At 43.8% G+C, this 14590-nt stretch overlaps 1 protein-coding gene across 5 annotated transcripts in view; it reads right to left on the reverse strand.

The window, feature by feature from the left end:
- The window catches only part of LOC144797752 (receptor-interacting serine/threonine-protein kinase 2-like), a 405518-nt gene that overhangs the window by 30984 nt on the left and 359944 nt on the right, over positions 1-14590 (reverse strand). For all 5 annotated transcript variants that reach the window (XM_078668511.1, XM_078668512.1, XM_078668508.1 and 2 more), the window contains 2 exons: positions 13245-13330; positions 10977-11048 (listed from right to left, as the gene is read on the reverse strand). In XM_078668511.1, coding sequence (XP_078524637.1) covers positions 10977-11048; positions 13245-13330 — 158 coding nt within the window. The remainder of the gene's footprint in view (positions 1-10976; positions 11049-13244; positions 13331-14590) is intronic.

The raw sequence follows: 14590 nt of genomic DNA on the forward strand, positions 1-14590 counted from the left end.
ATGTATTCTTGGGTTCACCTTCATTTTTGAAGCATACTAATTGTATTAACATATGTAATAAACAAGATCTCTTTATTTCCGTTGCTTTTCAGCAAATTACCTCCTGCTGGGAAGCCTTTTCGAAATTGTGCAGTATAACTCTCATAGTGTTTCATGGTGTCCTTGCTAGGCAACGGTGCTACAATGTTGCAGTAACCAGAACTTGCTCTTTTTGAGGATTTATTTTTGCAAAAAGCTGTTGTTTCCATGAGAGTTTGTTAGAGGACATTTGGGAATGCATGGAAGTATTCTGAAAACCAAGTCATGTGTCTTTGAGCCTTGCTAAAGACATTAGAAATTGTTGTATTTAACCGCTACCGCGCTACCGCGGTTTCCCGCTGTACGCGGGAATTTCAAAAATGGCTTGATCATGACAAAGCCAACTTGTCATCCGCGCACCGCAGGTAACGTTGATGATGAGCTGGATTTGTCATCAGCTTCGAAGGGGTTAAACTTTGGAGTTTGATATTGTGAAGGAATGGAAGCAATTTTCATGTCAAGGAAATATTACACATGATTTTGAAATATTATTATGAGAAAAGAAATGTGTTCTTTGCAAGTGATAAATGAATTGCAAATCATAGGAACCAGAGAATTGTAATGCCAATTCATTACTTTTCAGTTGCACCAAGAGTTGAAAAGGAACTAAATCACTAGCGGCCTGTCCGCTGCCAAAGTGGCGGGTTGGGCTGGAGGTGGGAGGGGGGATGTGGGGGCAAAAAAAACTAAATAAAAATAGCCCGCCGCATCGTGCTCTTTCAATCTTATTCGGAGCACGGGCTCCCAGACCTCCCTGCGGCCAATCCTGACGCTGCATGAGAGCAGCATCAGGATTGTCCTGAGAGCTATCAACTTGCGCTCCCAGGCAGACTGGGAGCCTGTGCCTGCTCTCTCCTGCCCCAGCAACGCAGCTGGGGCTGGAGAGAGCTTCTGTGTGCATGACGGTTTGGCCAGCACTTGATGGCCAGCCAAACTATCATGCGCACTGTAACACACCCACCACTCCTCCACCAGCAATGCCATCCCCCTAGACCACCCTAAGACTTGTCAGAGTCCTGAAGGCGGGTCCAGGGAGATTACAATTAAACGATGATAAAATGGGTTTAAAACCCGTCTTATTATCCTTTTATTTAAGGGTGGTGGGTGGAGTGGGGGGTGGATTGCTCCTCCGCCCTAATAGAGCTGCCACCGCTGAACTAGACTAATCTTCAGCAAAGAACTCAGAGTAAAAAAGTTTGGGATAGTTGTACTATTTGTGAGAAGTGCGAATGAACATATACTAAGGTACTTATAGCTTGTTGCGCTTCAGTTACAGGAATATCAAGTTTCATTTGAAAGCACAGAGAGTTGATTACAAAGAAGATACGGCTACAGTGTGCCTTTTCACTGTTACACTCAAATGTAGGACTTTCATGGCAGGTTAATAAGATATCTCCTATTACCTTTAGATATCCATTTTTACCTGCAGATGCCAGTGCCCAGCAACGTGACAAGTTAGAGTAGAAGTGTCTGGTGTCTCTGCTTTCTCTAGTATCTCATTCTCCTTTCTCAGTTTCTACCACTGGCCTTCTTACACCATGTATTCTTTGGATCCAGAGCAAAAAGTTAGAGCTTTCTGGATTCTGGCAGGTATCTATGGTAATCAAAGAGTTTAGTTCCTATCAACCACTATTTTTGTAAGATTTCTTTTTATTGATATTTTTTGATAAAGTGTAACAAACATGGCTTGCGAGGAAGTAACATTGAAGAAGTTCAGTGTAACATATATTAAGGTAACGAGTACATACATTAAAGTTATTTCTTCATCTTTTGTTGTTGCACAACAAAGATTTGGTCTATATTAATCTTTTAATTTGTAAACTATTACTGTGTTTTATCATTTGGCATTTCATTATTTGATTTGGCCTATTGTCTGGTGGGAGCACCAAGTTCTTATCAAATTCTTGCAAGCCAACTAAGTCTTCTTGCAGCTTGTTCTCTTTTGTGACATTTTCCATATGTCTTCTCTGCTGTTATCTGTCTCCAATCTAATCTATGATCTTCAGTGCTTTATTATGCAAATAACTAATGGCAATTTAATGACTAGCCAGTAACAATGTAATTAGCGATATTGAAAGCGTTATTGGCCTGTGCAAATCAAACATCTTAATCCTCTCTACTAACGTTTTGGTTTTCACTTGTAGAGTCACACTCATATAGGCATCTAAACCGATGCGTTCACTGTGAAGGTCCAAGTTAAATGTAGTACCTTAGCACTTTGGGCAATTCGGGTAGCTGTTGGGATCTAATAAGTGTCTATCAATGATATTGATGGAACATTTGCTACCTTTATCTTCTGTTCACTAATAAAGTACCAGATCCACCCAATTACCTAAAGATAAAATATTCTACCACTCACGTAAAGTTTGGATTTTTTGTGACTGTATTGGGCAAAGCAGTAAATTAAGATTCAATTGAACTTAAGTCTCTATGCCCAGAGCTAATCTCTTCATTGGGTCTGGCCCCTTTGTTGTAAATGTGGAGAAGTGTGGCTCACTGGTTAGAAGCGGCAGACCCTGAAGCAGAGGTCGGCCCGGGACCAGGGTTCAATTCCCGACGCGGCAGGATCTTGGGTCAATGTCCGCGGACTCAATAATTTCTCGCTTAGGTGCCTACGCTAACCATGGGTCCCACTCTGCAACTCTGGGCAATAGCTTGCTTAATCTCCACAACGGCCCCAGCAACGCCGGGGATGCCTGGCTTCACATTGGGGTGCCCTCTCACAGGGAAAGCCAGGACGGGTTCCCCAGCGGTATACAGCGCCAGGACACCACGTAACGAGGTAACAGTGCGCTTTACAAGTATACATACATTACATTACACAATTCCATAACACCACCTTTCCTTTGTAAAAATTGAGCCTGGAAGCAATCTATCCTGCTGGTTATGTCAGAGCAGTTTTTTAAAGATACCCACTAACTATGGAAATGAGGTCCATTAACATTAACTGAAATGAAATGTGTTATCCTGATAATCTTTCTTTGGGTATGAATTATAAAAAGAACATACTTTTTTTTCTACTCCGGCATGCTCGTGTTTGTCTCCTTAGAACAGCTAGTGCTTTTGTTCTTCCCCTGTCTAAATATATTGTTGGAAGCAGTGCTGTTGAAGAGCACCACATTGTGAGCAAAGCCTAAATTTGTGGATCTGACCCAAGGCATAATAAAGCGTACTAGTAAAATTAAGAAATGAGTGGCTGGGATTGTCAGGTTTAAGGCTAATGTGGCAAAATGTGGTAAATAAATTAAAGCATGATAATGTTGAAAAATTATTGTTATTAATCTAATCCTCTCTTTTATCATGGGCCAAAGCTTTGGAACTCGTTGCCCCAGAATCTGAATGAAAAAATACCTGTCATTCAATCTGAAGCTGAATTAAAGACCAGCACTTTCTGCTTAATGTCTCTTGGAATGGTGCACTTGTAATGCTTTTTGTCAATCTATAGCATATATATGTTTAAACTTAGAGTGCTCTATGAGAGGTCTCTCACTCCCTCACTCCCTCTCTCGTCCGCTCTTTATGGAGGGGAAGTTGTCTTTGCTGGTTTTACGCACTGCTGGCTTTACTGGCACAGTGGGTTTGGAGCAGTTTGTTGGTTTTAATGGCAAGATGTTATCTAGTTTCAGCTGTGTAAACTATATTTACAGGTGCTTTCCCATGTCAGTTCCTATCTGGTACTGAGAGCCATAAGGCTGGGGACATAGAGGTTTGGAAATTGTTGTCCACTTGACTCTGCTCTGGGTGAGTCCCAGAGAACCCCTCACATTTTAATGAAGCTTTGTTCCTGCTGTGAGTTTTTCCAATCAAACAACGCATGTGTATGCTTTGGCTGTAGGGTCCTTCTGCCTCACACAACTGTAATTTTCTGCGAATCCCAGCAGAACTCTGTTATGTCATATCTGTAGCCTTACAGCACAGACTTGTATTTTGGCCCTCTTTTTCACAAAACAATATTGATGGCTGATGATGACAATCAGAATTACTCTAAACGTGCAGAGCTGCCAGGTAGGGAACATGATTCCACAAAGCTACACAGAAAGATCAGTTAGTTGATCCAATTGAGAACTCGGGAACTTTGGCACCGGCGCAGTTGACGGCTGTTGACAATTCCTGAACAGACTCTGCTAGTTCATCTCCTGAATCAGCACAATGTTTTTTTTACCATATTAACAGTTCAAACAATATAGAAAAACTGTGGCATCACCATATCAAGAAAGTGGGGCAGCAGAACTGTCTATTTTAAGGTCTCCACTAGTAAGTACAATTGAATTCTGCTTTTTCAAAAGATACTATTTGACAGACCCTACTTAAGCCATTAACTTTGAGATGGAAGCACAGGATGGCTTCTGAAATCTTGGGGGCGAGGAGGCTTGATGAGTTTGAAGAGGAGCATTGCTATGGGGCTTCAGCAAGTCTTCTATTCTGAGGCCGGTTTCAGCGGCTCCAGGCATGAGTGGGGCAGGGTGTGAACAGGAGTCTAAACTGACTGCAGGTTCTCCTAAAGAACTGTTTTTAATTCCTGGGGGACAGCCTAGACTCAGGATTCAGCAGCAGGCGATGCCTCCCAGTTCCTAGTAGCCGGGCAAGATGGAGGTCAAATAGAGCCATTGTGGTCTGGGCAAGCGAGCAGCGGGACCCTTGACTGTCCCCAGAGGACCTCCCTTGCAAACTTTACACCAATACATCGAGAAGTGAAGCATGCCTTGTATTGGAACTCTGCAGTTAACTGGCTTGTCAGGGCAGAACTTGGCAAGCCATTTCTGTCAGAGGCATTTGAGGATTGGAGGGCCAGGACAGACCCAAACTGTGATTCAGTAATACAATACCAAATCGCAATTTGGGTTTGTGCTCAAATACTGGTTTGGCATTTGGCAGAGGCATGTTGTTTTAGGTGTCTCTTCCATATACGAACGAGATTGGTTTGTATTAATGTTTTGCAATTGAATCCCAATCTAGTCATAGGTACGTTCTTTTGCTCAATTTAGAATAGACTCCTTTTTTAGGCTCAGGCCCTTAAATTTACCTTTTCATACCTTAGAAATTCAGAGGCACACAGGAAGTTCTCCGACTCCCACTGTAAGCAAGACGTGGTCCTGCTATTGGTCACAATAGAGAAGATATAACAAGGAAATAAACGTGAAGTTTAGACAAGGATAGGCAAGATGGGTTAAACCAGTCCTTAAGTATGGACATTCACTGCTTCAGGTTTCCTGTAATCGCAGGTTGCGGAAGAGAAAGAAAACTCAAGCAACATGGCACCTGTAGTGCAATGAACTCTGGAGTCTTCAACGCCTAGGTAAGTGGTCTAGAGGTTGCTGTTTTATAGTCAGATTCAATTCTGGGTTGTAATGACAGTGACAGTGACATTACCAGAAAATTTCACACTCTCATTGCGTGGGCCTGGCAAATGTGTCTTGGCGTCTAGAGGTTGCTGTTTCATAGTCAAATGTGTCTTTTGCTAAGGTTTCCTTCTTTTCATAAAATCTTGTACTCAGCCCCTTTGGCCTCCACATTTATTTAGTTCTTCCCCATTAGGTTCATCTGGGTCTAGCTTCCCTGGCAATCCTCGCTCAGCAGGGAGTTCTGGCTCTCACTAGATCATCCCAAGTGCCATTCCTGTCCTGAAAGCTGAACTCCGCTCTTCCTCCTGGAGTAGTCAGGATGAATCCTGGTTGGCCAGGCATGTTTAAACACCCAACACCAGACACATACCAGTGGTTTCATGCTGTTGTATCCATCTCTAAGAGGCCTGACCAGTGACGGCCGCTAATGTGCCTCAGCAATGGGCTGGACTACAAATACACACTCCTACTCACACTCACCCATCCACATGCCCTCTCACTCACACCTGTCCATTCACAAGCAAGCACACATACACCCACCATTCACAAGTACATACACACACACCCATTCACAGCATGGATCCATAAACACATTCAGACATATATACATCATATATACATGCCTGATGAGTGGGGTCCTTTCTTCTCTTCCTCCCCCTGTTCATCGTGGGGTATGATTCCACACTTCAAGCTACGAGGGGGTTCTTTCCTAGTGGTGAGGATTGGAGAGTTACTGCCAGATGAGAGGCACAGCAGACCCAAGAGGACGGGCGGCTAAACCCCACGGGTGGCAGACAAAGGGCAGCTTGGTTTGAAACGACCAATCGTCGAGAGCCCCCTGGTTGCGCCAGAAGGTTAAAAGGGGGTGCCCCCCCAAGAGTCGTGTGCCTTTGCCTCTGGTTGTTTCGCTGGGGATTACACAGACGATAAGGTTCATCTGTTCAGCGGACCTTTAGATAACTGTGGCCCTTTGGATAGCATGTGGGCCGGGGAGGAGCAGCCGAATCGGTGAGGAGCCCGCAACAAAACCCCTACCCGAGTACGATAATGAGAGTGGGCAGCAGCTAAGCCAGATAAACGCTGAGTGCTGATTGGTCAGCTTGGTTTAAAGCGACCAATTGGTGGGGTGGACCCTGGGTACATCACAAGGTAAAAAGGGCGTGCCCCCCCAAGAGTCATGTGCCTTCGCCTCTGGTTGTTTCCTCAGGGAGTACACAGCTGACAGGGTTCTTCTGTCCAGCGGACCTTTAGATAGCAGTGGATCTTTACATAACACGTGGGCCGGGGAGTTGCAGCTGGACTGGTGAGGGGCCCGTCACAAACCCTTACTGGGCGGGGAGGGACGGGGGCGGTAAAGAGAGTGCGAGGCGGGCAAGCCTGGAAAAACGCTGGGCCCCGATTCATCAGCTTGGATTGAGGTGATCAATCGATGGGGCCCCCTCCGTGGGCCACAAGGTTTAAAGGACGTGGGGGCCCGGCCCCAAGAGTCATGTGCCTTCACCTCTGATTGAGTCATTGTCCACCAGTATCTGCTACCTAACACACTCAAGCCTCAAGGCTGTTTCTGAACATTAGCTACTGGGGAGCATCTTCCCTCCTAGCCGCGCAGGCAATCTGGTTCTTACAACTCTCGCTTGTATACGTACTTATTAATGTATGTATGTATCTATGTATACATGTGATGTGTGTACAGCACTAACCTAGCCAAAGGGCAATGGTGCACTGTACAGGGTCAATGGCAAACGTACAGTAAACAAGTGACTGCGGTGGTAGCTGGGTTCCGGCAGTGAAACTGGATGGTTGGACTATGTCTGCTGAACTGTTGCAGACCCCTGCTGTGATTCTCTTCTCCAAACTGTAGGCACACAGGCTTCCTTCCAACTCCAAACTCTACCCACCAGTCACAGAGGTAAATGTCCTGTAGCAGCTTTCTTTCTCTCTTGACTGCAGACTTTATGCCAATGTTGCTCAAATACATAAGTTGTCAACATTGCCAGTTACAGGAGTAACTTAAGTATGTCCTTAGTGCAAAACCACTTGGTGGTATGAATCTGCTGAGATCAGCCCTTAGACTGAGAAACTAAGGGGCTTATGTATGAGCCCCATGCGCCATCTGTGTGTCATGTTGCATGAAGCACTGGCGGCGCAACCTGTTGCTTGAAGTTTATAAGCACACGTAACGCCACCCTGCGTGGCTTTACGTGTGCTCGTATATATCGGCCCATTTCACGCAACACGTGCGTGTTAGGCGCTTGACATGGGTGTTGCTGTGGGTGTTCCCACACAACACCCATGTCCACTGATGCAGTTCCAGATTAACCTTAAAATAGGTCAGAATGCTACTGCGCCACCCCCAGGAGTGGCGTAGTGAGGCTTAATGAGGAGAAATGTTGTCATTTCTCCTAGTTTTTTAGGTCGAGCTGAGATAACGCGCATGCGTTCTCAGCGAGACTTAAGTAAAGGGGCATTCAAAAATGCTCCCAAGAAGGCAGATTGCCTACAGTGCATGTGTGCAGGCGCGTGCACGCACTCACACTTCAAAGGAATCCGCCACGCAATGAAGAGAGCTTGTTTTTTTCAGTTCTCTAATTGCTCCCCCGCCGCGCAATGCCGAGAGCATGTTTTTCAATTCTCTAATTGTGTCTCACTTGTGCTGCGTGTGAAATCATAGCACGTCATGGAGACGGAAGCAGCACCAGATGTGGGTCACTCACCACCCTGTGCTTTGGCTGGTTAGTGGCTTCTCACACTTTGCGTTCACTGGCCTTCTTCATCCCTACTTCTGTGGACTTAAATAGACAAACTACAATTTTTTTTCCTTTGGCTTCAATACGTTCACTGTACTCTTTACACAGCTCGGCAGTTTACAAAGCAAGATATAGTCTTTGTTGGAAGTTTGAGATCCTGGTGTTTATGGCAACTGATTTACTGTGTGTTACACATATGCCACTGCAGTAAAGATAACGATCTTTGCTACAAGCCTACTTTGCATTTTATTATCCCATCGCTGTCTCCTTTCCCAACACTTCGAGAAACTATTCAAACCTATCACACAAGCCCAGACTGCTTGGCTCACGCTCACTTCTTTTTCTGATAAAAAAGTGTGAATACATTACAATTAGCTTAAAGGCAATTTTATCCTTTGTTATAATTAAAAACATCTTTCGACAAAATGGTGCTGCTTTATGTTTTTTTGAAATTGATTTGGTGCATTTAATAAATATATTTATTTATTTTGAAAATATGTTTACAATTTGCGGTTGTGGAAATTGAAGTAGAGGATGTGGCATAATAGCCAAAGGTGCTGACTTTAGGGCTGGAGAACCAGGTCCGCATTTCGGGGTCGGCTCAACATCTTGTGATTTTGGGCAAATTGCTTAATCTGCCTGCTCCGTTGAACAATTACTTCTTTAAACACTTAGAAGAGTTTAAACAAGCATTGGTATAGCCAATAGGTCTCGCATTTGGGACCAGACACATACCCACACACACAACCCCCCACACACACACACAACCCCACACACACAACCCCACACACACACAACCCTACACACACACAACCCCCCACACATGCAACCCCACACACACAACCCCCCCACACACAAGTCCCCCACACACACACAACCCCACACACACACACACACACAACCCCCACACACAAACCTACACACAACCCCCCACACACACAACTACACACACACAACCACACACACACATAACCACACACACACACAACCACAGACACCCAACCACAAGCACACACACAACCACACACAACCCCAAACACAAAAAACACAACCACACACACACAACCCCCACACATACAACCCCACACACAACCCCACACACACAAACCCCCACACACACAACCCCCCACACACCCAACCCTACACTCATACAACCCCACACACACACACAACTACACATACACACACAGCCACACACACAACCACACACACACACAAGCACACACACACAACCACACGCACACAACCACAAGCACACACACAACCACACACACACACAAGCACACACACACAGCCACACGCACACAACCACAAGCACACACAACCACACTCAACCACACACAACCCCACAACCACACACACAACCCCAAACACAAAACACACAACCACACACACAACCACAGACCCACAACAACACACACACAACCACACCCACTCACAAAACCACACACACAACGATCGATCTATCTATCTATCTATCTATCTATCTATCTATCTATCTATCTATCGCTGTCACTCTATCTATCTCTCTATCTGTCGCCCTCACTCTATCGCCCTCACTCTATCTATCTATCGGTCGCCCTCTATCTATCTAACTATCTATCTATCTATCCCCCTCACTCTATCTACCTATCTATCTATCTTTTTATCTATCTATCGCCCTCACTCTATCTATCTATCTATCTATCTATCTATCTATCTATCTATCTATCTATCTATCTATCTATCTATCTATCTATCTATCTATCTATCTATCGCCCTCTCTATCTATCGCCCTCACTCTATCTATCTATCGTCCCTCACTCTATCAATCTATCGTCCCTCACTCTATCAATCTATCGCCCTCTCTATCTATCTATCTATCTATCTATCTATCTATCTATCTATCTATCTATCTATCTATCTATCTATCTATCTATCTATCTATCTATCTATCTATCTATCTATCTATCTATCTATCTATCTATCTATTTATCGCCCTCACACTATCTATCTATCTATCTATCTATCTATCTATCTATCTATCTATCTATCTATCTATCTATCGCCCTCACTCTATCACAATGGAAGAGGAAATCACCTCAAGTTATTGTTTTCTCCACGATGCAGGAATCCTTGCACATGGTGCAAGGGTGCCGGCACATGGCAGCAGTTTATGCGCCAGAGCAGGGAAAGGCACAGAGATGCGACATGTTGCTGTAAATATATTGCATCCCTGTGCCTCGAAACTAACGCAGCGTGGTGCATCATATTAGCTTGCGTCACCATGCTGGGTTTGTTTCTCATAAATAAGCCACTAAGTATACACAGTAGAGCACTCCTGCACATGAAACACACTAATCCCCAAATCCCTTGCTTTTCACAGAAGGGCAGAAGCATCCTGTCAAAGTATATAGTATAATCACACAATAGTTTACATACACCACACAGTACAGAAGCTTCACAGTGCCAACAATTATATTTAAAGTCAAAGGGGCCAAGGAAAGTCTCCGTTTGGCATAGACAAAAACAAACAAACAAAAAACAATTGCTCTGGGAAACTTGCTTACTACCAACAGCATTATAAATACCTAAAAGTGTCATGTCAACAGTGATGTGATATGTAATGACGCGTGATATCACCCATGATGTAATTTATTGTAATTGTATTTATATCTATGATGTCATTTATGTAAGCAGTAGCATCCAGGCATATAGGCACTGACATCCTTTAAGATCTCATTTGACACAAGAACTACATTAATCATCTAAGCAAACAAAGGCCTAAACATTAAAAGCAACAACGATCGTCCTTACAAAAAAGACTCACTGCTAAATTATGGATATCAATCTGCACAGAGTGAGGGTCTGCTGAGGCTTTGCAGGCATTCACTGCTTTGTCCTAGAAGGCAAAAAAGTCAATAAATGCACAACCCATTCATGGAGAGAACAATTAATGAAAAGAAAAGTTTGTTAAGGGTGAGTGGTTCATTAACCTTGCTTTAGAATTAAACAGGTTGATATTTTGTACAGCACATCCGAATGATTACCACAAAGCAGCAACATGTATTGTCCTAGGTTGGCCCCTTCCTTCCTTCCACGTTAGCATGGTCACTGGTTCCAATCGCCTCTTTGGTGTGGCAACCTAATGCATTCTGGATATTGTAGTTTTGGTTTGCATCCACCGAACTGACCACTGGACTAATTAGACCAACACAGCGAACAGCAGTGATTTGCAAGTAAACAATTAGGGACTGCAAAAAGTTACCGCGATGACGTGGAATGAGATTGTCACTCTATTGGAACTTGAGGAAGTAGCTTAATACAATGAGCTGTTTTGAATCTTTCTAATGGCACAAATTGGCAAACCATAGTTTTGAAAGGAAATTTCATCTTCTGGAACACAGCGAGTGTAGTCCGAAATTAAGAGACTTTGGGGTTTATTACAAGTAGGCGTGGTCAAACTATTTTTTTAAACAATAGTTTGAGCAGGAATTGAAATTCGAAGATTTGGGAAAAATACCACTACCCAGCAATTTTCTCTGGTTAAATTCTGACACGTTAAACCCGCCGAAATGTACAGAGTAAAAACATGCGCTAAATTCCGATACATCCGAAATTCAGTGAAGAATTCTGCATATAATTCCTCTCATCCCAGAAAAAAAAGTCGGATTAGGAGGTTTTAACCACACCCAGTAAATTCCAAACCTTGATCTGTTGGAATTTGTCAGGCGTGCTAAATAACTCATACTTTTCAGGCACATTCGTAATCATCCATTTAAAAGGAGGCTCACACTTTACAAAACAGTGATTCCGAGAAGAATCACCGCCACTTATGGTTTTAGAGGTTTCTCACACATTTAAATCATTAGCCTTTTTGTGTTCTGATATTACTTATTCTAGGCTCCTGAAATATTGCATCACGAACCATGAGGTCTTTGGAACCTCAAAGTATTTCTGAGCAAAACTTTGAGAACCATGTTCTACAATGGGCAGTTATGGAATAGGCTGTACTGAGGGCTGTAAATGGATGGTAATCCTTATGTAGTGACCAGGGGCGGATCCTCCGCCAAGGCGGAGACGCATCACCCCACAGGAAAAATAAAATGAGAATGACGGCATGTTATTATCATTTTATTTTTAAGTACTCCTGTGTAGAGGCGGAGGCGGGCTGGACTGCCCACAGAGCTGGGGGAGGAGTGGTGGGCACTCTCTAAGTGCACATAACGGTTTGGCCGGCCGTCTTGGACCAAACCTCTCATGCACACTTGACATGTTCTCCACTGGGCTGTGTTGCACATCCTGGGTGAAGAACATGCCCAGGCTTCTGGTCCCCATCTGAGCGCCGAACCACGGCCCTAAGACCAATCACGACGCTGCTATCAGCAGCGTAGCGATTGGCTAGGAGAATATAAAAGCCTGGGTGCTACCTGCGTCGATGGAAGAAGAAGAGGACGGAGGAGAAGTGGCGGCTGGCTGGTAAGCTTCTCTTCCCGATTCATAAAAAAATATGATGTGTATCTTTGGTCATTTTCTTACTCTTTCAAAATAAAATCCTCTATGAGATGTGGATCTTGTTAGTCATGCAAACATTTTTGTCCTTGTTTTGAAGTATTTGTGACCAGACTTTATAGTGGAAGAAGGCTCCGACAAAAGACTCTTCTTTGGCATCAAAAGTGCATGATTGTACATGGCATAAACTGCATGTCACATTTGTCTGCCCTATTTTGGGTTCCATATTTATTTCCGCCATGACCTCTTTCCTTTAGCCACAGGTATATTTCCACCCAGTCCTCTCTCCTCCAGCCATAAAATGAAGGAAGTTCAAAGTATCAATCCAATCGCTGCCAAACTCAATTATGTACTCTGGGAAAGGCTGTTCCCTAGCTTCTATTATTTTGAATCGGTACACATGATTTCCCCTTACACAAGGGGTTCAGGCACCCACTTCACAGTTGCAAGGACAACTTCAAAGAAGTAAATCACAGAAATTATAAATACACCAAAGCTAATATAATATTTATAAGCGTGCTCCCCCAAACCAATCAGACTGCACACGAATTAGAAAACTGCATAGCTACATAGGTATAGCACTTACCTTTGCTTGCATCAGATTATACACTGCACTGGAAACCATTTCTTTGGGGAAACTATCCAAGATTCTTTGTAGCGCATACACACACTCTAAGTAAGAAAAACAGATTTTAAATGCAGGACATGCTGATAAGTGGTCCCCTTGATGCTTAAAAACGCATGTTTCATCAAAACACATCCTCTTCACAACAGTCACAGTGGTTAGGAAGTATTACACATATCAATAATTCGGCAATAGTGACTTCCAAGTTCACGCACAGCCAAGATCCCAACTATGAGAAACGTTTTGCTTTGACTTTGCCCCCTCTTGACAAACTCTATGAAACCTCTTCAGTAGTTTTTTGGGACACTGCATTCAATGTCCCCAAGAGTCCAGGGTTCTACTGAATGCAAGTGCGCAGAAAATATTTAAAAAAATTGATATACAGTTTTAATTTACTTTCATTAATGTACATGAAAGAGAACGGGAAATTACCTTTAGCACTCCCCTTAGTTTGAGTCTTGATTACGCAGAACATGAAATAAAATCAATTTTCGCAATTGAGGTCTGTTTGGCAACAGGGCTGTTGACCATGCTCATCACACACGTTCTCCATTTTTTTTTTTTTGTAAGACGTTTATTAGTGATCAACAGAGCAGTACATATAGCGCAGCCTACAACCCATAGGGCCGGCCGCAACATTGCGATGTATATTCAGGATAGAAGGGTGCAAGATACAGGTATACAGTCCCACAGCTATGACCATGGAATATGGGTCATTAACGGTATCCTTCATAGTACAGGTGCTCATAATACAATCGTGCCTTTAAAGGACGTCTTATTTTATTATTTTATAAGAAAACAATTTAACTCTGTGAACTGAACGGTTCTCATCAGTGTGTCCCACATTGTTGGCCGTGTCGCCAAGTAACATTTCAGTGACTATTGTACCGAAACCCATAAGGGTCACGGATAAACCTCGGTTGCGTGTCAACAGAGTAGAGGTATCCGATATATATGTGTGCGGTCTATCCTCGCCGCGAGTCACTCCATCCAGTAAGGACGGCAGAGCTCCATGGATTATTACTGCAGTGTGTTATGCTACCTACGGATAACTGTTATAGCCTGTCTGTAAGTCGGGGTGACACAGCTCTCGCCAGTACTCATGGCCGGTCAGGTGTCCGAGTGTGCCTCCTGGACGATGTGTGTGAGAAAAAAAAAAAGGGGGGGGGCTATGTGCGGGAGACAAGAATCCAGAACAGTTAAACGGGGGGGTTATGTGGGAGGGGGGTGGGGAGGGAGAGTGTACCTAAGGGAGCGACGCCGCGAAAGGGGGCCAGGAAGATAATGTAACAGGACATGTACTGGTG

Source organism: Lissotriton helveticus, chromosome 12 (assembly GCF_964261635.1).
Source record: "Lissotriton helveticus chromosome 12, aLisHel1.1, whole genome shotgun sequence".
In the NCBI taxonomy this organism is placed as follows: domain Eukaryota; kingdom Metazoa; phylum Chordata; class Amphibia; order Caudata; family Salamandridae; genus Lissotriton; species Lissotriton helveticus.